This window comes from Xenia sp. Carnegie-2017, unplaced genomic scaffold (assembly GCF_021976095.1).
Source record: "Xenia sp. Carnegie-2017 unplaced genomic scaffold, XeniaSp_v1 HiC_scaffold_22, whole genome shotgun sequence".
Taxonomy (NCBI): Eukaryota; Metazoa; Cnidaria; class Anthozoa; order Malacalcyonacea; family Xeniidae; genus Xenia; species Xenia sp. Carnegie-2017.
The window spans coordinates 8703635-8726069 of record NW_025813485.1 but is presented as its reverse complement, the minus strand read 5'-3'; the positions used below and the strand labels follow the sequence as shown (position 1 = coordinate 8726069).

The following is a 22435-nucleotide window of genomic DNA, read 5'->3' as shown; positions in this document are numbered from 1 at the left end:
ATTGTAGCCAAAAAATCCAAAAGTAAAGATGTTGTTGTTTTGGAATTTATTAAATATGACTTCTATAAAAAGGTATTGTTTTGAATCTTGAAGTTTTTAATAGTTTTTTTGCCAATATTAATGTTGTAAGTTAAACAATCCTATTTTATGAAAAAATGTATGGTACGTTGTAATGAAATCTATGTATTATTGCTTCAATCACAATCCTGGTGGTCGTAGATAACATTTTTAGTCTGTCGGAATTGTGCTGAATTACGGCCTTTTTAATATTTCACACCTTTTTCCTTGCATTAAACAAAAATAAACAATTAACAACACTGTGTGATCAATAAAACTTGCATCAACGAAATGTTCATTTGAATAAACAGAAGACAGTGTGCGAATTAACGGTGTGCAATGTGCAATTTGCACATCGTTTTAGCTAAGATGAAAACAATTGCACATCACTTTTTCAAACGATGTGCAAAAATCAGCAGTTTTAACGAAAAACACTGTCGTAAATCATATGAATATGTTCACGTTTAAAAATATTAATTTAGCAATTAGCGCTATATAATAATTAACGTAATATCGATTTGATTATGCCTCTAAATGAACACTTTGTCAAAAAAATTGCACATCGTTTTTTCTGAACTAATTCGCACACTGAGAAGATCATTAACATTTGTTAAAGTTCAATTTGATGTTATGGATGACCTAAAATTATAGGTGAAAATCAATAACAGTAAGAAATTCCATGGGCCTTACTAAACCTAAGACACAAACAAAAGAAATTTTGATGCAGGCAAAAGGTGTATTTGAAATATTTTCACATGCCTGTGTGTCTAGTTGGTTCTTTATGGATTAGCTGCAGGGAAAAATAGCCAGGATAACCCAGAGCTAGTTTTGGTGGCTTACATAGCTGTAGCTTACATTTTTAGTTCTGCTTTGCAATTGTTTTATGTTAGCTCAATGCGTAAACTATAGATTTCTGTATTGATCTGAATTTTACATGTACGTAACAGACCCAAAACTTGCAGGCTCTCCTCACTTTTGCCTTGTTTTAAGAAAAATGCGACGACACGCATGACAGTTGTAGTTAGCAGACATGTGACTAAAGCTCTCTTTGAATACTTGAGACATTAAATTTGTTAAGATGCAAATATCTGTTCATTAAAGAAAGTATGTCTAACAAGATGCATTGCGTGCTTTTGTTTATGTTTTCATCGTTACTTTTTGAGCTTGCGGCACACTGAATTCAATTTCGTCACTTCATCGTCTAATTTATCTGAAAATTTTGAAAAAACATTGATTAAAAACTTTATTTTACATTAGTTATTATCGTTTGTCTCATTTGTATGGACTACAATAACAAAATCCGCCATGTTTTCTACCCACAAAATGGCCGTCACGCTGTGATTAACGCTCAATTTTTCTTGGTTGACACACATTCTTCAATTTGTGTTGTTATGATGTGGACTTAATGTTATGATCAAATGTAGATTTAAATCTTGGAGTTACATAAGTGAATCTAACAAGTTTTACATTTCTTAAATTAAAAGTGCATTCAGACGGAGTGCCCCGGCACGGTACTCAGGCACAGGCACCAATGTGAACACAATATTTTGATGGTGCCTGAGTCAAAGTGCCCAGGTCTGGGCACCACGAAAAGAGGTACTACCCGAGCACGGTACTCAGGCACAGGCACCAATGTGAACACAATATTTTGATGTTGCCTGAGTCAAAGTGCCCAGGTCTGGGCACCACGAAAAGAGGTACTACCCGAGCACGGTACTCGGGCACGGGCACCAATTTGAACGACGACATCTGAGTAACGTGTACAGGGAGGCATGTATTCAGCACATGGTTTTAAAACTTGTTTTCAATGAAAAACATGAAATTATAAATAGACGAAGTTAGTGGGTACTAGGTACGTAGTGTGAACGGCCTGCAGATTTGTGCCTGAACCAGCACTAAATCTGAACGCGCTATAAGCTGTAATTTTTGTTTATTATTTCAGAATGATGACATTTTAAATGTTTCTGTCTACGTGAAAAACATTGACAAGAATTCACTTGTTGTGAAGTTTGGTAAACAGCATTTGTCTGTGGAGTTTCAAACTTGGTAATTTTTACATTATTTTGTGTTTTCATTCTATTTTCATCTTCGCTCTTTACATTCACGTTTAAAAACAGTCACTGTTACAGTTCTACTTTTGTAATACTTATTTCAATGTAATCATATATACAAAAACAAAAATATATACTGTATTTTGTCGTATACAACCCGCACAGCAATAATGTTCTCTATGGAAAAACATATTAACGCATAAATTGGCGAAGTTGGAGTGAAAACTTCCAAATTGCAAAATGACACAAATTTTATCTTACGCAAAAATACCCAACAGAAGAGGATAATGAACTGGATGGGGATTTCGGTACAATCGTGCTTATTACGTAATAGAGTCTGATTAAAAACCAGTAATTTGATTAAATAGACAATTGAGTATGGGTTTATTGCGTATGAGTTTATGGATGGAAAAATATGGCAACAAAATTTGAAAAGGCTAAAATGGGCGAAAATTGCTTTGGCCGGCTAAACTGTTTTTTTCCTGGCTCGACGGATTTGAAAAAGACTAAATTTAAGTTATTTGGCCGAAAAAAAGGCAAAACTAGCAACCCTGCTTTGGCCAATGGGTTTGGCTGGGATTTTTTTTTCTCAAGTGAAACACGAGCTCCTGACAGCATCAAGGGGGGTTAGCAATGAATAAAATGAATTAATAGATAGTGATAAATGACGGCTTAGTGGCGTTAAGGTATCTTGTAATTATTCTTGTTCATAAATTAGTAAAATATGGTGTGCCATTTATTTTCAATTTGAATTTTCTCGAAGTTAGCAGCTCGTTTTAGTACAAAAATACGTCAAAAATATTGGTATTTATCAGTATTCTGATGACGCCAGCCATGTCAGTATTCGGTATTTCCGATGTACGTCTTCCTGCAACACTGTACGTATAATATTATCATCATGAAAAGCAAGTTTCGATGTTTTCAAATACTTTTCGTCAGAGAAAACGTCTTTTCTCTAGAGTGTAAAAGACTAGCATGTTGCTCATACGTTTGTTATTTTTCTTTTCTAGTTCAAAAGAATTCTTGAAATTACATAAGGAAGCCTCTGAAAGCACTGTGTTTTTGTGGAATGTTACTCTGAGGTGAATATGATCTCAGTGTCTTCGCTGAGCACCAATAGCATAGATAAAAGTGTTTTGGGTCCAGGTTGAGATTAACTTGCTTTACTTTGTGCTCCTGTTTCACGTCCATTGCTACATTAGCCAATCTATGAGTTATATTAAACACTATATAAGTTCTGTAATAAATCAACTAGTCTTGGAAAACCGTATACTATGTATACTGTAAACCAAGTTTCTTTTTGCCTTGGTAGTTGTTAACCCTGTAATTTTTGTACCAATTGCGTAGGCACGTGGCACTTCTAATTGTGCTGTGCACCGGATGCTGGAGTTAGGCCGGAGCTCCGGCGTTTTTTTCTGCCTTAGTCGAAACCGGAGTTTGTTCATCTCCGGCAAAACTCCGGCAGCATTTATTTGTGCTGCAAAATACTGTTAGACTTTAGTAAACGTGTCCGAGATATTCGAGTTATTAAATAGCTGAAGCCAGAGTTCGAGGCCGGAGTTAAGTAATGAGCCGGTGCCGGTGCTGAAGAACAGGAAATTGCACAGCACTAACATGTTCCTTTTCAAAACAAATAGCGTTCAAAAAATCACCGTAGTAATCAACTGTATATTTATATTTTCACCCACTGAAATGAATTTAACTAGAACGCTATCATTGACATAGAACCCAATCCACTAGAAATCTGACTCCGCCAAAATTTTATAGTTACAAGTGAGGCAAGCCGCCATCTTGGCCAAACTGATGATATTTACGATTAATATCTGCTTTTCCTGAATTAATATGCCGTTGCAAAGTTCATAGTCTAGGCTTAATTTTCAAAATGTTAGATATGATTGGGTTTTTAAACCTTCTTTTAGCTTTATTTTTTATTTTGAGTTTTGCTTTTTGCCACCTTTCAAGATGACGTCCTTGCCTCATCCAGTGCCTCACCTTGACACGGTAGTTAGGCATTCAGAGGATTGGGTTCTAAATCATTGAACCGGTTGTACCTTTCCCTGTTATATTGAAGCCGCTTCTCCCCAGTCTTTTCATGCCATAAAAGACACTCAGCCAAAGAAAAAAGTTTTTATTTAACTCACTGTTAAAACTTCTCAAAATATCTTAATTTTAGGGAAATTCATAAATCATTTTTTAAGTTCAGCAAACGAGGCTAAAGATTATTATTTAATGGCTCGTCGTTTGGAAAAGATGAAAGAAAAGTCTATTTCTTTGACAAAAAAACGCACAACCTTTTCGTAATTTTTTTAATAGTCATAGCGAATAATTCATTGTTTCTATTTAACAATTGTATAATAACCGGAAGAATTTGAGCAATTTCATTGGCCGAGAACTATGATCTATAAGAGGACAGACGCACGGAGTTGACGTCACAGAAAGTTTCTTGTTTTTAAATGACAAACGAGCGGCGAATTTATTTGAATGTTTACCCGAATTTATCTCTGAGTGGGCAAATAAAGAAACTAAGAATGCCTAGTTGAAGCAGTGGACGTATTTGAGCAAAAAGAAAAGAAAAAACCCGGTTTTCAAGCATTGATTTGTACTTCGTCTTTGATAACAAAATTTCAACAACATTGATCAGCCATTGCTTGTTTATTTTGTTAGCCAATCACATTTTATCACGTGATTAAGCTAGCGAATAGCATTTCTTTAATCCTATAGATCAAGTAAGCGTGATATTTGCAAGTTTCAATGTTCCAAATGTTGGGGACAAAGAAAACAAACTGTTTGACCTATAATTTGGGAGATATTTTGATTTTATTATATAAATCAACTGCATGACATATTAACCGTTGTCTCGTGGCCATTTTGTTTTTATCACAATTGACGTCATACTCGTGTATCTATAACTGTATGTACAACAGTTAAATGTTGTCTATTTGTTTTATATAATAAAATCAAAAAAATTCCCAAATGAAACGGTCAAACAGTTTGTTTTTTTGTCGCCCAACACTTGGAACATTTAAAATTCTTGATTTGCAAACATCACGCTTACGTGATCTACAGGATTAAAGAAATACAATTGGCTAGTTTAATAACGTGATAAAATGTGATTGGCTAACAAAATAAACTAGCATATGGCTAATCAATGTTGTTGAAATTTTTTTATCGAAGATGAAGTACAAATCAATGCTTGGAAACCGGGTTTTTTCTTTTCTTTTTGCTCGAATACGTCCACTACTTCAACTAGGCGTTCTTTATTTCTTTATTTTCCCCATTCAGGGATAAATTCTGGCAAATATTCAAATAAATTCGCCGTTCGTCATTTAAAAACAAGAAATTTTCTGTGACGTCAATTCCGTGCGTCTGTCCTCTTATAGATCATAGCTCTCGACCAATGAGATTGCTCAAATTCTGGTTATTTTATAATTAGGGCCTGTTCATATGAGCCGGGCTGGCCCGCTTCACCGGGCTAGTCCGGCGGTAGCGAGATCTCGACTCTTTTAGTATTTACTTATAGTTTCAAATTTGATATATATGAGAGGCTGGCCCGTCTTGCTTGAATCCCGCTTGAGCGAGGCGGGATCTCGGCGTAAACGGGTTCATGTGAATGCACTAGGGGGGCTAGCCCGGCATGCCGGGTAAAACATCGTACTAGTGCGCATGCTCATGAAATTCAATTAGGTGCAAAATAGAGGATTTTTATGCTGCGTGCGTGATTAATTATTTCTGTACTTGGCGGGCCAGCCCGCCTCATGTGAATCAAATAATAAACTGTCCCGGAAAAGCTGGCCAGCCCGGCTCATATGAACAGGCCATTATGAACACAACAAAGACAAACATATACACCTAAATAGTTTCAGTATTTGCTTCAGTTTTGCTGTGAAATTTTGGCTTTCAAATGCGCAAAAGCTTTCTTTTATAAACTCTTCTATATTAAAGTATTCACGCCGTCAAATTTGTACCGGTTATTAGCGGGTCATTTTTCTTTTCAAATTTTTCTTAGTCAATCGACAAATTCTTTTATCAAAATCAAATTGTGTGAAAACACATTCCCAATCACAAACTTTAAACTCAAAACCATACAGTAAACAAATTCTTTGTTCGAATTCGTTTTGTACACCACAACCTAAACAAATCAAATAGCTTTGTTTTCTTCGCAACAGTCCCGCAAATTTGTGTTCATCAAACGGTGGCGCTCCAGTTAGATTCATTCAATAATTTTTACCACAAAATGTTACTATATTTGTTTACAGTTATATATCTTGATTTTATAGACACTGTGTGGACACTGAAAAATGCAGATACGCGCATTTTCAAACGAAATTGGCAATAACGCTAGCTAAAGCTTGCAGCAAGGACAATTGGAATGCATTGGAAGAATTAAACAGTGGCGGTTAGTATCGCATATAACAAGACCATTTACTGCGCAATTGATACATTGCACTTATACGACCAACTACAGCCTTATTTCAATCATAAAGAATTTTCAAATCATGAACACATTTTCAGACGACAAAAATCAAAATTAATTTTTTTTTTATAAAATAAGTAAAAGATGTTTTTCGTGTTTGTACGAACTTATGCAAACCTCGGAGACGTTTGTGAGAACCCTCGAGCAGGTGTAACCCTCGACCCTTGGTCTCAGGCTTGCATTTATCTGCATTTGAGTTTTTCCAAAGGTCTCCTCGGTTTGCGTAAGCCTGTAGGCAAACATGGTAAACATCTTTTATTTCTTAATGATAACAATAATTGAATTTTACGCATTAAGTGGCTACATAGCTGAATTACATTGTTTTTTACTTATAACTATCAAAATTACATTTTTTTGATATATACATGCCGTGTTATTTTTTATGATTTCGTGCAATCTGATTGGCTAAAGCACTCGACTGATTTTTCGATATCTTGACCGGGGTCCAAAAGTGTTAAAATTGCAATAGATTTGTTTACAAAGTGATGAATAAATTTTGAAAGCTGATTTAAGACCCATTTGTAAATTGTTGAAGGAGAAAGCAAAATTTATTCACATTGTATTTATCATAACAAGAGTGAATTTTACCATCCAGACGAAGTGAAGTTGGTAGAAAATAATCCTATTTCTAACACAAAATACGCCTTATATATAACAAAATCTATGCAGGCTCTCATTATACAATTATATACTTCAAATAGTAACAGTTCAATCACAATACTTTAAATAAATTTAGTTCACCCTCCATGTGCAGAAAGTCCACTAGGAGCTTAAAAATAAAGTGTATTTGAAATATCGTACTCTCAAAGTATTTTCTTCGATTTTGTAATGTTAGTGTTGTCACTACTGAATACTCAATACGTTTTAGTATTGTGGAACTCTGTGATAGAACTCTGTAACGTAGTCAGCCCGACTTTTTACTTCCGCTATTTTTGTGTTTATTGACCGTGAGAAAAATACATTTTTAAAGAAATGAATGATGGTAATTATTAAAAATTCACATAGTGGGAGTATATCTGCCGGCTACTGATAGAACTACAAAGTCAATCTTTAAATAGGAGACTACATCTGCTTGGTTCTTTAATTGCAGTCATATAAATATATAAAATAAGGTTGTAATCTTTTGCTTTCAATGACTTTCAGTAATATGCACGCAACGGACGAACGCTTAAGAAATTGAAGAAAATAGTTGATAGGACATCTTAGGTACTTATTAGCAAATTTTACATTTCGTTCGTAGATCATCATTGGTATTGCAAAGTGTATATATTTGTACTGCTCAACTTTTGTTGTTGCAAATACAAATTTATTGTATTTGGGAGTATATTTGTTATTGCTACGCACATTTCAAGCAAAAGATGGGGGCAACGATTGAGAAAATTCGCCAGCACCGCAAGAAAATATTTGACCTCAAAGGAGATTTTTTGAGCAATGAAATAACATCGCGAAAGCAAGTGCACCAACATATACAAGTGAATTCATTTATTTCATTTGTCAAGTGAAAAAATGAACAGTGTGAAAAAAGTATGACTTAGTCAATAAATACATAAACCAGAGCCTGCGATCCTTGTGGCTAACTTTTATGCAATGCTTCGAGTTAACACAAAATTTTGTAGGAAATTCTTTGCACATGAACATCGTTGCTGCCAGAAAGAAGGCTGGGGGATTAAGTATAAATTTTTACCAAGTCACACAACACATGCTTCAATATCAATATCCCGTACGTAACGTCCATAAAGCCTGTTTTCCACTAGCCACGTATCGTAACGTATCGTAGCAAAACGTAACATGGCGCATGCGTGATTGTGCCTATTGACCATCTAACTCACAAGCACGCATGCGCCATGTTACGTTTTGCTAGATACGTTACGATACGTGGCTAGTGGAAAGAAGGCTTAAGTTTCTTTTTGTAAAACGAAACACCTAAACACATTACTGTAATTTTGTGTGAAAATTCGACATAAAGCAAGTCACTAATTTGATATTTTATATTCGTGAATTTCAAACGACTTAACGCTTATTTGAACAAATAAAGGTTATATGCCACTTGTGTTTTGTAATTTTTGTTACGATTTCGTCGAGAGGTGGACTTCCAGTGATCTTTTACTTAACAGAAATAAGGGGATAAATCGCGGGGTTTTGTTGTTTTTCTGTTTTGCTCACTTCCATGTGTGAGTTGTGGTGGTGGGTGGTTGTGGGCGGTATTATTGGAGAGAGGGGTTTAAATTGAGGCCTGGGACCAAATAATTCAAATGCTGTATGTGTTTTATTGTAATGAAGAATAATGTTTGTTTTCAGCTTTCCGATCAAATGTTCATCAAGGGACAACACAAAAGAAAAAAATCGCCAATGGTGGACTTGTTAACGGCATTTTCGCTCGACCCGAGGATGATAAGAATCGTATGAAGTTAGAGAATAGAAACGCGAGTTTCAACTATCGTGTTGAAGAACAGGAACAAGAAAAACGGCTCAGCGTTGAATCTTTTGGAGTTCCTTCGAGCTTAGGTGATAGTAATCATTCATTAAAGAGTTCTTACAACGGAACTGGTGAAAATCACTCACTTCATTATAAACCTGGCCCTGTTAAGTTAAGTTCGAATCGATGCTACTCCAATGGAACCAATGACACACAAACAGGTACTTTACAAATGCTCAACTTGTTAATATCGTCGTATTCTTCTCTACTGTACTCACTACCCATACTGGCACTGCCGACAATTAATCTATAATTTTTACAGTGTAATGTTACGGTAAAGTCTTTCTTAATAGTTTCACATTATCGTTACCGCTTTCAAATTCAAGACAGCAGCAGTCAGGGATTTTTTAAAACCTTTTGCTCCAAACAAATGTTTGTCCGTCTTGTTGATCGCCAACAATGTCAAAAATTGTAGTGTGTGCAATAAAATCAATTCCTTATTTCAGAGTTAAAAAGATCTGCGACGACTCCGGGAAAATCCGAGAAGACTACGAGCGAAAGAGATAAATTGACTCATCCCGAAGAAATCCAATACGATTCCAGAATACATGAATGTCGACCTGGGTCCACAGGGCTGCTAAATCCCGACAATCTCTGTTATATTAATTCGGTGGTGCAATGTCTTTCATCCGTTATTGAGTTGAGAAATTTGATATTATGTAAGTATCCACTTTTATTTTTTTACAAATAAGCAGCGGGTGGAATCCTAGCCTTTCCTGCAATCTTGTTGGCTGCAACAGCTGTCAAAATTTGAGTTTTCAAGTAAAACGAAGAGCCTTGTTTTGATTTTTACTTGGCCGGCATTATTGAATCGGACAAAGCAATCTATTAAGATTGTTGCCTTTATTTAAAAAATAAATACGTTATTTACCGTTTAGGTCGGTCTCAATTTATCTCGATATTATTTATTTTATTTAATCTCTAATTTCTAATTCTAATTTTAATCTCTAATTTTAATCTCTAATTCTAATTTTATTTAATCTCTAATCTCTAATCTCTAATTTATAAGTTCTATGTAGGGTTTGTGCTCTAAATCAATTGGCCGAATGAACTTGCATCCTTTTCAAGTCCGTAGCCACCGATTTCGTAGTGGCCAGTTTTTAGCCGCGAGATTGAAGTCTCTCTGGGGGGTCTGCGAGCATGCAACGACTGAGGGATTTTTTTATTTCTTAAACCTGTAAATCGCCACTAACCGCATTTTGTGGTTAAAGTGAAAATAATCGATGAAATGTTTTTCGTACGAACTGCTCAACTGCCATCATAACGCACTTACTTATGTCTGTGATTTGCGTGTCTGAAAAACAGCATCTTCCAAATTTCTGGGTCTGCTACCCTCAGCTTTTCCTACCCGAAGGCCTATGGTTGTAAGTTGTGTATTTATATTTGAAGCGTGACTGTCAACAATCATGCATTGCGCACGTAATCGGTCATGCAAATCTGAAGCACGAAATTAACTTGGAAGAATATTTGTGTTTTAATTATTCGCAATCGCTGCAATCCTTCTATTATTTTATATTTTAAGTGATGTATGTAATTAAAGAGGAAGCATGAAACTATCCGAGTTAGCGTGAAGCACAGGGAATATATGAATGTAAGTGAAGCGTGCAATGCATGATGGTTGACACTCACGGTGGGAGCATCGAAAATAAAAGTTTCATCGACAAAGGTTGATGACTTGTGTTTGAAGTATTTCAAAAAAGTCTTTTGCTTTTCCAAATTAAATCAAGTTGTTTTGAATGTCTTTAGCGAAACGGCACCGTATGAACATCAATCGTAGTAATAAGAATGGTTATGGCGGTGAGCTTATTGCCACGTTCGAATCACTCATGCAAGATATGTGGTCTGGCAAAAGACGCGTCATCTCTGCGTCAAAACTGAAGGTAACTCTGCAAATACGTACGTGAGCATGCAGTATACGGTACAGACAATGCGGAAAACTTTAGGTTATGTTTAGTGTAGAATCTGGTAGTTATTGTTCGCGGAGAGCTGTTACTCGAGTGATGTTGAAATGTTTTGTTTAGTTTTGCAATTATTTTGGTGCACAATCAATTTGAAAGCAATAGATTTTTATAGAAACAAATAATGACGATGATTTCAAACTTACAGCATGATAAAATCTGCGGGCTGGCTAGGCCACAGAAGATGGCTAGAGATATACGTCGAAGCATTCAACTAGCACTTTAAAAACTCTAAGCAAAATGCGGTCGTGTGAACTGGCTAAAGAGAGAGCTGAATTCTTAAAAGGGGATGTATGATTTCCTGTGAACCATCCCTCACGGGGAAAATGCCTAAGAACGGGCGAGTTAACGGCGGGATTATATTGCTGTGAGACTTTAGTACAGTCTGCACAGTCTCATGTTTATCATTTGGTTATGCAATTCATGCAGCATTTATTGTTGTAGGACATACTCGGGAAAAAGAAGAAACAGTTCGAACAATTTGGTCAACAAGATGCTCAAGAATTTTTTACATATTTAGTTGATGGTCTACATGAGGTGAGCAACAAAGTCTGTATCTATGAAGCAGTTTTGAGGCGTCACTTCCGGCAAAATGGCGCGCTTTGATTGGCTCAGAAACATTTTTGCCGGTCCGACGAAAACTAAAGAAGTGAAATCTAAGCTGTACGAAACAGCGAAGACGAACAGGAACTCATAGTCTGTCCTACTGATTTATCTTTGAATAGGACCTTAAAGCTTGCGTAAAGAAAACGTTGTCGGATATCGAAACGAAGGTGTCTGGTGACATTTTAAAGAACAGTCGTTTGCATTGGGATAAATACACGAATGGCAATAATTCTGTAATAAGTGACCTCTTCCAAGGCCAAAGCATTTCTGAAATACAATGTAAAGATTGTGGGAAGGTAAGAAAAAGTAGCGTAAATGAGATATATTAATGACTTATTTACGTTAATTTGACAAAGTGTTAGCTGGGCTGTTGCGATATATCGATATAGTCGATAAATATCGAAAATTCAAAAATATCGATATTCAATATTAGTTTTTGTATACCGAAAATTAATTAAGTTGAATGTCACCAATAGTCGTCGAATACATGTACGTAGCTATGCTCCATTATATACGTCGGTAAGCAAGAAATTGCTATCGTACTTTCAATACTTTATCATGGCAATCAAAACAAGGCTTAAATATGTTGCATGGAATGAGTATTTACCCCTGGGGCAATACGATGAAGGCTTTGTTGGAGAAGATACGGTTGTAGAGGTTGCAGTGTTGCAGGTCGATGTTTCGTTGATATGGTTAGGGATTGGTCCGTCCATTTTTGTGCAAGGACACTTCGGATCAACGTAACGAAAGTTTTGACCAAAGAGTTTGTTGCACAGTCTTTGACCATTTCCGTACCACTGGTGAATTAGAGAAAAGTTTAAAATCACGTGAACACTCTTGTACTTCGTGACGTAATCTGTTGCTAAAACTTGGGTCCTTGCATAATTAGCCCCACTAGTCATATATTAAGTCGGAGGTGTATTTATTTAGAAACTTGAAATTTTGTGTATTTCACTCAATCAAGAGTGGCCTGATTTTGAAAATGCAGCCTTAACGTTTTCTGCTTATCGAGAATAGTGATAAAAATACCAACCTCGGAGAACTTGCGGCATGTTGAATTGCGAGGACAAGTATATGTTGAATTAGCAAATTCAAAGTCTGTCAGCCATTCCTGAACACAGGTCTGGTCGTCCTTGCATGCCTCGTACCAGTCGTCACAATAATCTCCACAAACTGGAACGTTCCTCAGTGTAAGATTTCCTGCGTGCCATCTGATTAATCGCGGTTCGCAATTGAAGAAACACACTGCTCGCAGCAGGAATTCGTCGCATTTCTATAAATAGCACGCCAAGGATGTTCATTTTTACATCAACGATCAAATTTATAGCTACTATGTATAATACATAATTTTATAGTTAAAGTCCTGCCATTTACCTTTTCTCCATTTCTATTTCTGTATTCCTACGTTCCTATATCATTTTGTTTCTGATTTTGGAGATCTAACTTTCCTTCTGCCAATTTTGCATTTCGTAATGGCATTTCAAAAATGTATGTAATTATACTCCTTCAACTCCTTAAAAAACTCTTAATATGGGAAACGAACTTTTAAGTACACTTGAAAACACTTGAAAACCTTGAAATTTAACCTTAAAAACACTTAAAAACCTTAAAAACACTTGAAAACCTTGAAATTTGACCCGTAATTTTAGCAAACGCTGAGCGTATTTTTTGCCTTTGTTTGGCTCGATGCTTGTTGACTTCATCAAGATAATACTCTTGGAATGCCCGTGTTTTTAAAGCGCATGTGTACCTTACATAATTTGTTATGTACCTCATGCCGGCACCCTGTTTATGAATCAATTGATATTTTTGTTCTTTAACACTCCTTGAAAGTTAAACGAAAAAGTAGCGCGAGCACTGATATACTTCGCGATTTCATTTTTTTCATTGTTAAGTAGTTGGTCAAAAAGGACTCTTAGCTACATGTCGTAGACGCATAGCTAAAAGGTGGCATTCAAATAAACTATTGGTTGTGTATCGACCTCACATACTCTACCATGTAGAATAGGATCTACGGGGGAAGGATTTTATTGCAATCTCCCAACCCTAACTCGAGAAATCTCTGTTAGCTACAGGACTTAGCGCATCTTTAGTGAAGTTGCGTGAAGAATTTTCGGAATGTAAAAAGCAATTAGCTAAGTTCATACATCAAATGCACGAACATTTTTAATGCGCTTCTCTCTTCAAAAATTTTGTCGTTCACTATTATGAGAATCATAATACACCACAAGCCTTATTTCATTACAATCTCCCTACCGAACTTGAGAAATCTCTATTGTTAATTTGGTCGCTAGATAATACCTCTTTTTCGTGATTTCTTTCATAGAAATTTCTCAAATGAAATTTGTCAAGGATGTCACGGGAAGAATTAGCGCGTCTTTAGTGAAGATGCTAGAAGAATTTTCGCCATTTAAAAAGCAATTAAGTCTCACGCACATCAAAATCAAAAACGTTTATAATAAGTTGTATAGTACGTTTTTTTCGCCACATAAATGTTGTCGGCTACTAGCTACTTTCGGAAACGAAAGCTACAAAAGAAATCGTCGTTTTAGCTGTTGTTTTTTTTTTACTCAATGGTATTTCATTAAATAATTGCAAGGCTTTTGTATTAAAATCACACATTTAGCTAGCTATCTTCCCGTCAAAAGCTCTACGACATAAGATATGAAAACATATTAACCATCTACCTACATTTTGATAAAGACGATGTCAAAAACACACGACGTATTTGTTTGTTTTGTGGAATGTGGATTGTGCATATTGGGCAAATTCTATAAAATATCGGGCTTACCCGCGAAATGCTCTTGCAATGTCCCCAGTCAAACCCTAACAATACCCGTCCTCGTGTTTTGTTCAGTTCGTTCGTGAAGTTTGCTGTGCAGCAAGTATCTGTATTATACGCTCCGCATGCAGCACGCTCTTCTGTCGCTGGTGAAGAATATTTTTTGTGAAACGGTCCTGGCACACACTTTTCAGCGTTTGCGTTCACAATATTAATGGCGATAAGAAAGAAGTACTTCATAAACATGACTGTGATTTGTCGTTGGATTGTAGTCCACAAATTGATTGTGCTTTCTTGCTTGAAGTTTATTATGACTTTGTTTCTGCATCGAAGCTGCTTGAATACTGCTCAAATCGTTATGTAGTTTCGCATTTTATTGGTGAAAATTTGAATAAAAAATTTTAACTATGAAACTTGCGAAAAAATTAAAATTATTGTCGTACTTCGATATAATGTTAAAACTATTGATGTAGCTAACATTTTAGATTCCGCTGTGATTGTTGTATGATTACTATTTAAATTGATGAAAATCCCGTTTGTTCAAAACAAACACGCTTTGTCTTTATGAGTTGAGATGGTTATTTCAGTTATGTCGATGTAAGATTTGAAACATCTAAAGTGATTTAACCTATAAACTTTCTAACTCACACATCAGTTGTAAAACTGAAATACCTATTGTTTACGTGATTCTCAATCTGAACTCCATATTACACTAGCTGAAACGATGGTATGATAACATCTGCTTGGTTTTTCTGATTATCATCAAACTTCCTGCTTCTTGTGCTGAGTTGAGCAATTTGTTCAATTTCCTGCCTATTGTTTTCTAATGGCTCGTTGTAGTGTAGTTGCTGCAGCAAATATTTGCGACTTAAGGCTTTTTACGCCAGCTCCAACTAAAGCAAATTGTCGTACTCGATTTTCTCTCACTCGATCAAAAGCAAAGAGTCCACCATGTACGTAGCTATTCCAGGTGAAGAAAATGAACGAAGATTGAAGATTGTTGATGTATCTGCTACGATATATAGAAATGGAAAGATGCCTGGAAGAGCAACAAAATGAAAATGAAACAAAGGTTGATGTATAAGGTGCCCAAGAATGATAGAAATGAGCACTGGAGCGAAAAGATTATGCACATATAGATTTCTCTACGTGCTCAAATTTCTTTATTTTGTTGATGCTGACCTTTTCTAACGAAGAGATATGATTTGCAATATATTGAACGTTTATATGGCAAACTATAGCTTGAAAATATAATGAAGCGAACATTCGAAAGAATATGAGAAAAGTAGAAAAAAAGTTTTTAAAAAATTAAAGAAAAGCTTAACACGACAAAACATTTTTCAGCAAAAGCGTGACCAACAAACATTGTTTAAAACATTTTCAAAAATAAGAATTCTTAAAACATAACAAAATGCGCTCGGAAATTACTTGCCTTCGATGAAATTTTTCAGCTTTTATGCGATTGAAGGAAACGTTTTTGCACGTGTGAAAAAATCGTTTCGCGTTCTTCATTGGCTGACAACCATTACGAAACGATTTTTCACACTGCTAAAAAGTAGCTACTAATAATCACAATTTGTACGACTAGCGGAAACACCGGGAACGAGTCCTGGTCTTGGTTTTGTTCTAGCACATTAGGGACCTTAAGATTTCACGACGCGCGTTACAACGACGCGAGTTTGGCGCGCATGGCCTGGTGCGAATGCGTCCGCGTGTGATTGTAAGTTAAGTCATTAAGATTGGATTTCCTTAACGACGCGAACTTGTGAGTTCACTACCTATACTTTCAAAAAAATGGCCTCCTTCAAAAAAAACAAAAAATGCTATAGCTGTTGCGTATGACGCCGCTTTGATAAACGAAGAAGAATTTGCGCTTTTGTATGATATTTCGCGTTCAAAGAACAATTTAGAAATATATAGTGGCCAAAATTGATATATCAGTAGCCGTTGTATAGTATTTTTATGCAAACATAAAAGGGAACACAAACCGTTATTACAAAGTAAGACAAATTTCAAAGCCACTGGATGTTAATTTAGCTAAACAATTAATTTAAATCACGATGAATTTAGTGGTGTGCTTGATGAGCAATCACTTGATGCTGATGAAAAGTGTTCTGCCATTTTCTTGCTTTGCTAAAAGCAAAAATGTAAACATATTTTACTCACAGATAAATATCAACACATCAATCACATACCAAACTCCACAGACAATTGTAACAGGTGAATTAAAAGCTGAAATACTTACTTTAAAACTTTTTTTGTGAAAAATTCCACACTCGATGTAGGACGACGTGGGATTAAGCAAAGACGCCGCGTTGTAGAAGCAAGACGAAACTCAACGACGCACGCACATGTGCATTGGTTTAAAATTCATTTCCGCTCGCGTTGTAGATGAGCGCGTCGTTAAATCTTAAGGTCACTAATATCAGCGGAGAACTTTTCGTGAAAAGACAAATGTGGCGACATTAAAATGATGGCAACACACCACTAATGGAAGACTTTTTTATGATGGACAGAAAATGATTAGCAAAATGATGGCAACAAACCACCAATTGAACTTATTGAGGACTGCAGAGTGTTCGTACGTGAGGTCAAAGTGGCCATGTTGGTTGGTTACATCAAAGTGCCGTTGCTCAACCATAAATTAACATTAATTTGTGGGATTGCCCCAACATGGCGACACGTGTATTGTAACTTATGTTTGTTGTATACACGAATGGAATAATTTTTTCTGATTTTAGATTTTGGTTAATCGCAAATAGAAACGCGACAAGGTGTAACAACTTGAAATAATATGTCTCACAAAACCATTCGGATTTCTGAAATTGATTGTTTGAAAGGAACATAGTCTGTTTATTTTAGATAGTTTAACAACTCACCTTTCTACAATGCTCTCGCGCCATCGTCAATGTTTCATTGTTTTTATCTTGTGTTCACAAAATTGACTTAAAATACATCGATGATAAGTAGACGTGAGTTGGAGGGTCTTCATAATATAGACATAAACATTGAGTATACAACCACCTTCTCTTGTCTTTTGGTAGATAAACGTGAACATCGACATAAGAATAAGCATAAACAAAAACAAAAACAAAAACAGTTGTTTTTCAATTGCCTACAATTCATTTATGGATATTTTTGACCACTTTGTAGATATCCTCAAGTTTTGATCATTGGATGCAATTGAATCTACCAATCCCCGATGATCCCAAGCTTGTGACTGCCTACGTGTACTATTTAGATGTAGAAAAAAAGCCATTAAAGGTACGATTGATGCAAAGAAAAGATCTGTTGAAAATTTTACTATCCATGCAAGGAGTCAACTTTTTTTATAGTATTTCAGCTCAAACGATCTTGTCATATTGTTGTGTGCTCTCCGTTGCAAATTTGCAACATATGCAAGTCTCATTCAGTAGCTTTCTGTTTAGCATAAACAACATTGGCTCTCGTGTTCACTTTTATATTCACAACGTTCAGATACTTATAAAGTAAATGGTCTGAACGCGTAGCATGTATGCCTATCAGTATATTAATGATCAAAGTAGCAGTAGAGCATAGAGTGATTCTCTCATTTTGGCTCTCCAAATGCTGGCTAATTATTAATTGAAAACAACAAAAGCCTGAATACCCGACTATAATCCTCACATTCCATTTTTCTTGAATTATATAGAATTTATGCGAATGACTTAAACTTAGATTTGCTTTTTAATTTTTACTGTGTGTTTGTTTTACTGTAGGCTAAAGTAAAGGTTTGTCCAAGAAGTCGACGATCTGATGTCATCTCACAACTCTGTGACATTGCTCATCTACCAAGCAATAGAGTAAGCATATTTACCTGCTTAATTTTTTGTATTTTAACGACCTGCAGTTACAGTATCGTTTTTACGCTTTGTCTTATAAGATTACCGTACGTTGTTTTTTTTTGTTTTCTGCATAGTTTCAAAAAATGAAACACTGACTTCTAATTTTATCATGCTCCGTTGATAAGTGGTAATTGCTCACCTTCAGGGGGCGGTAGCACATAGGTCAAATAGCACTGTTCACTGGACAGCAACTTTTTTTCAACGTTTAAAAATATCTCTAAAGGCCAAAATATAAGATTTAAGTTGAGCATTTCACTGAAATGAAATAATGCTTTTAAGATTCCAAAATTTCTTTGTCGTAAGAAAAATATATAAATATCTTTTTAACAAGTTCGAAAACCATACTATCCAATGGATAACGCTATCCAGGCCTCATGCAACCAGCCCTTGGTCAAAAAATTTATGTCGTGACCAAACGAAATAAATACAAGACGTTAGATGTTTTAAGTTTTAAGATAAAAAAAATATAGTCGGAACTGTCTTCAAAAGTTACTCTAATACGGGAAACTGTTTGTTTCTAATGTTATCGTGAAATGACCATCAAATCAGCAAAAGGAGAGTACAAGTTTTCTACAAGGACAAAAAAATATTTAATGTCGAGGCACGGAAAACGTTACGACTTCCGTACAAAGTAGTTTAAAAGCTTCTATATTTATTAGTGTGCATGTAATAGTACAATTAGTGAATTCGGTTTTCGCATGATATCAAGAATTATTCGATCTCGATCAACGTTATTCGCCTCAGCTTTGCATCGGTAGATAACAATCATCTCGTTCTGAATAATACTTGGTATTATATTCAGCCTCGTCTAAAAATGGTTTTAATTGCGTGATAATAACCTCATTTGCAATGATTGCCGAATGTCTTTATAAATTTCTCAAATCAGATCTCTTGTGACTGTTACACGCTTGACGTCTGTCCTATGATATTTTACCACTTTTTCTTTATTTACATTTTAGCTGCTTTTACTTCGCTCGCATTATAACAGGATAATTGAAATTTTCGATGAATTTGACGAAGTCTCGATATCAGCCAATGAGGAAATTCTTATTGCGTAAGTATAGCTATTATTTAGTTATGTCTAGATTTGCTTACTTTCATATGCATATATGCATACATGCATACTTTTTGACAGGGCTGAAACCCCCAACGTTATTTTGGGGGAGGGATATTCATATATTCCGCTCTTCCCCGGTGGGAGTGATCATGCTGTACTTTCCAAAGAAATCGGTATCGCAGTGATCTGTAATATAAACTGCAAAACTATAATGCTAGTTCTATACGCCATTTCGAAGCCAGTTATGATTCATTTATATCTGAGTTTTTAGGTTTATTACTAAATCTTTTGTGGTAAAACCTTTCATGGCTAAATTGTGCGCCTGTATTTCATTTATATCGTTGTTGATTTTCTTTAATAATATCATGAAACTTCCAAAAAATGAGAAAACAAACTTCATTTGAGGCGTTGTTAGCGTTCCAGGTGATATTACAATTCACTGGGCAGAGCTAAATTTATGGGCATTTGCCGCCACCACATCCCCTATTGGCGTTCTAGTTCCTACCTTCCTTTTTGCATGTTACGATGTTGTTACATCGCTTCACGACTGGTCAAAAAGCATTCAAATAATCTTGCAGCATTTGAAGCAAAGCACATGAACATCATTTAAGATGTAGCAGCATTTTGTGTTTTCTGAGATGTTTGAATTCAATTTCACCGAACATATAATTTATATTTTTTGAAGAAATATACATTGGTTTGGCAAAGTTATGTTCACGAATAGTTTTCTTTTGCCTTTTTACCTCGGGCGTCATCACATCGAAATACGTGTCTACATTAATTTCTCTTAAGCCCATCCTCTTGTCTCACAGCAACTGGCATCATATGATCATTCAGTGTTTACATATGTGGTCTCTCGGTGTATTCATATGTTGTCTTCTGGTGTGTCCGTAAGTGGTCTTTCTTTAGATTGGCATATTCTTTACCTCATTTTCAATGCATCTTAGCCTTGCCCTGTCTCCAAAATATGCGGTTTCCCTCAGATGTTCTTATTGTTTATTCTGTCACTCTGTCACTGCAAATGGTAAGTTTGATTTATTGTGTTGTAAAGCAGTCAAACTAACCCTATCAACCATGCCTGCACATGCTTTTTCATTTCTTTTTCACATTCTTCATTGCAGTAGACTGTTGATCCTTAGCAAGTGAAACTATCTTTTTTGCCAACCCTATACTCCATGTAACCTCACTGTTTCGTTTACACTTTTCGTACAAACCCTGCACCACTTTAAAATTTTTCTCTGCTCTCCTTTCAAAGTGTAAACGAAATCGACAACAAAATCGACAACAGCAAAGCAGCTCCTCCAACTTTTTCTGTGTTTTTCAAATTAGCCAAGTACTGCATCGGTGATGTATTCTTGGTATGGTTGCTCACATATTATCCTTTCTGCTCTTAAACTACGTTTACACAACTCCGGAGTGGTCTGAAAACGGCGCAAACGAGTAACTTTATTACAATGCATTCGATTCTATCGCGCTGGTTGAGCAAACAATTATAAAGAGACTTGTTTTTTTTCAATTAACCTGTTAATATAAAAGGAATATCGTAACAAATTACATTGTTTTATTTTTGTTTAAGCTGCGAGATATTAGGATCAAAAAATGGTGCAAATATGGAAAACGACAAGTTGTGTGAATATGAAGCATCACATGAAAAACTGAATTATGATCGTGTTTTGAACTTTCTTGTGATTCAGGTATGATGCTGCAATGTACAATCTCGTTCACTAAACGTACAGCTGCACTCATGTAAATGTAAAATCAAGCAGAATGTGTCAAAATATGAATGAACTAACCAAAGGACTTAAATCTGTTTTGAAAAGTTGACAGGGGGGAGTGTATTAGATATCTCAAGATGTAATAGTAGTTTTCCTATTATGAAATGGTTGATTTTCGTAAAAGTGGAATGTGCAGGTCTCCCCTCCCGCCCCGCCCTGATGCATACAATCATATAATTACATATAATTTACAAAGACAGAAATGATCACAGAGCAGGAGTAAATGGACAATCATTAATTATTTTATTGATGAAATCGGTTTGAACTGCATGATAGACTTGTTTGTTTTTCTCATGTGAAGTTGTGGCTTGATTGTCAATTTTTCTGTTTGCATATGTTTAATACATATGTATTAAACAGACACTGTAACTGTACACTCGAATATTTGATACTTTATTGTCCATGAGGTAAACCTATACTTAATCATATTGTTTAAATTACTTTGCCACCCATGAAACCATGATATTTATGGACTGCGAACGATGGATGATTAGGGGTGGGAATATTAATTTATTCATGTGTTTTAATCCGTTTTAAGCCATAATCCCATTTGACTTCAGTAGGCAAAGGCGGCGTAGCATTGATAATTGGGGGGGGGTGCTATTATTCATATATGCATATCAATGCTCCACGGCCCCTTGTCAGTAGGAATTAATAAAATAGAGAATGCATGCATGAATATGCCCCCCCCCCTTATTTTGTAAATCTTTTGTGGTTCCTGCCACTTTATTTGCCACTTTCCATTTGGGCGTAACCAGCTTGCATGTTTTGTTCATGCCACGTACATTTCAGATCTTTAACATTATTCAGTTCTTTTGAAATCCATTGTTTGCACAGTGAGTGAACACAGAAAAGTTTGCATAGCACGACGAAACTTGCGGGCTGGCTACGCTACTGCTTGCCATTATTATTTATATTATCTTCTACAATTTTCGATGTCATTTTCTTCTTTGAATGTAAAGTCGTTTGTAATTATTCGTCTTTTTCTTTTAGAGACTCACCCACAAGATCGTGAAAAAATGTACTTATTGCGGACTTGAAAAGGCTTTATCTTATTGTTCAAAATGTTGCAAAGTTGCATATTGTAACAGGTGACAATTCTAATTTTTGCACGTCGCGTGTCACGTCACTGATTTCTAAACCGTTTTTATTTATAAATCGCATTTAATCGTAAAAGAGTGAGACTCAACATCATACTTAGCGTGCTGAGTGCTCGCACGGGAAGTTTAATGTGAAGAATATGATTCTTCAACCGTTCATTTGATTTCGAGCACTATAGCAGCCTTTCTATACTCGGTATTTATCACGTTACCTGAGTATAATTTACTTAAAGTGC

The 22435-nt window shown here is 35.7% G+C and overlaps 2 protein-coding genes and 1 long non-coding RNA gene across 3 annotated transcripts in view; 1 reads left to right on the top strand and 2 right to left on the bottom strand.

Moving 5' to 3' along the window:
* The window catches only part of LOC124447187 (ubiquitin carboxyl-terminal hydrolase 19-like), a 36460-nt gene that overhangs the window by 1800 nt on the left and 12225 nt on the right, over window positions 1–22435 (top strand). The window contains exons 2-15 of the mRNA XM_046998079.1: window positions 8–72; window positions 2000–2103; window positions 3119–3190; window positions 6386–6504; window positions 8881–9219; window positions 9505–9717; window positions 10805–10938; window positions 11461–11553; window positions 11742–11918; window positions 17558–17668; window positions 18142–18225; window positions 19227–19321; window positions 20901–21018; window positions 22093–22190. Coding sequence (XP_046854035.1) covers window positions 8–72; window positions 2000–2103; window positions 3119–3190; window positions 6386–6504; window positions 8881–9219; window positions 9505–9717; window positions 10805–10938; window positions 11461–11553; window positions 11742–11918; window positions 17558–17668; window positions 18142–18225; window positions 19227–19321; window positions 20901–21018; window positions 22093–22190 — 1822 coding nt within the window. The remainder of the gene's footprint in view (window positions 1–7; window positions 73–1999; window positions 2104–3118; window positions 3191–6385; window positions 6505–8880; window positions 9220–9504; window positions 9718–10804; window positions 10939–11460; window positions 11554–11741; window positions 11919–17557; window positions 17669–18141; window positions 18226–19226; window positions 19322–20900; window positions 21019–22092; window positions 22191–22435) is intronic.
* LOC124447189 (riboflavin-binding protein-like) lies at window positions 11930–14764 on the bottom strand. Its single transcript, XM_046998083.1, has 3 exons — window positions 14414–14764; window positions 12656–12895; window positions 11930–12419 (listed from the first exon to the last, which is right to left on the bottom strand). The coding sequence occupies exons 1-3, from the start codon at window positions 14648–14650 to the stop codon at window positions 12168–12170; spliced, it is 729 nt and encodes a 242-aa protein (XP_046854039.1). The 5' UTR covers window positions 14651–14764; the 3' UTR covers window positions 11930–12167.
* Window positions 16334–16753, bottom strand: LOC124447190. Its single transcript, XR_006948645.1, has 2 exons — window positions 16650–16753; window positions 16334–16537 (listed from the first exon to the last, which is right to left on the bottom strand). It is a non-coding gene; the product is annotated as an uncharacterized LOC124447190 (long non-coding RNA).

Bases quoted from the DNA above. Each gene is read 5' to 3' on its own strand.
- LOC124447189 (XM_046998083.1), bottom strand. From the start codon at position 14,650: ATGTTTATGAAGTACTTCTTTCTTATCGCCATTAATATTGTGAACGCA. The intron at 12,896-14,413 runs GTAAGCCCGATA...TGCTATTTATAG, and splicing joins ATTGCAAGAGCATTTCGCGG to AAATGCGACGAATTCCTGCT. The intron at 12,420-12,655 runs GTTGGTATTTTT...CTAATTCACCAG, and splicing joins CATGCCGCAAGTTCTCCGAG to TGGTACGGAAATGGTCAAAG.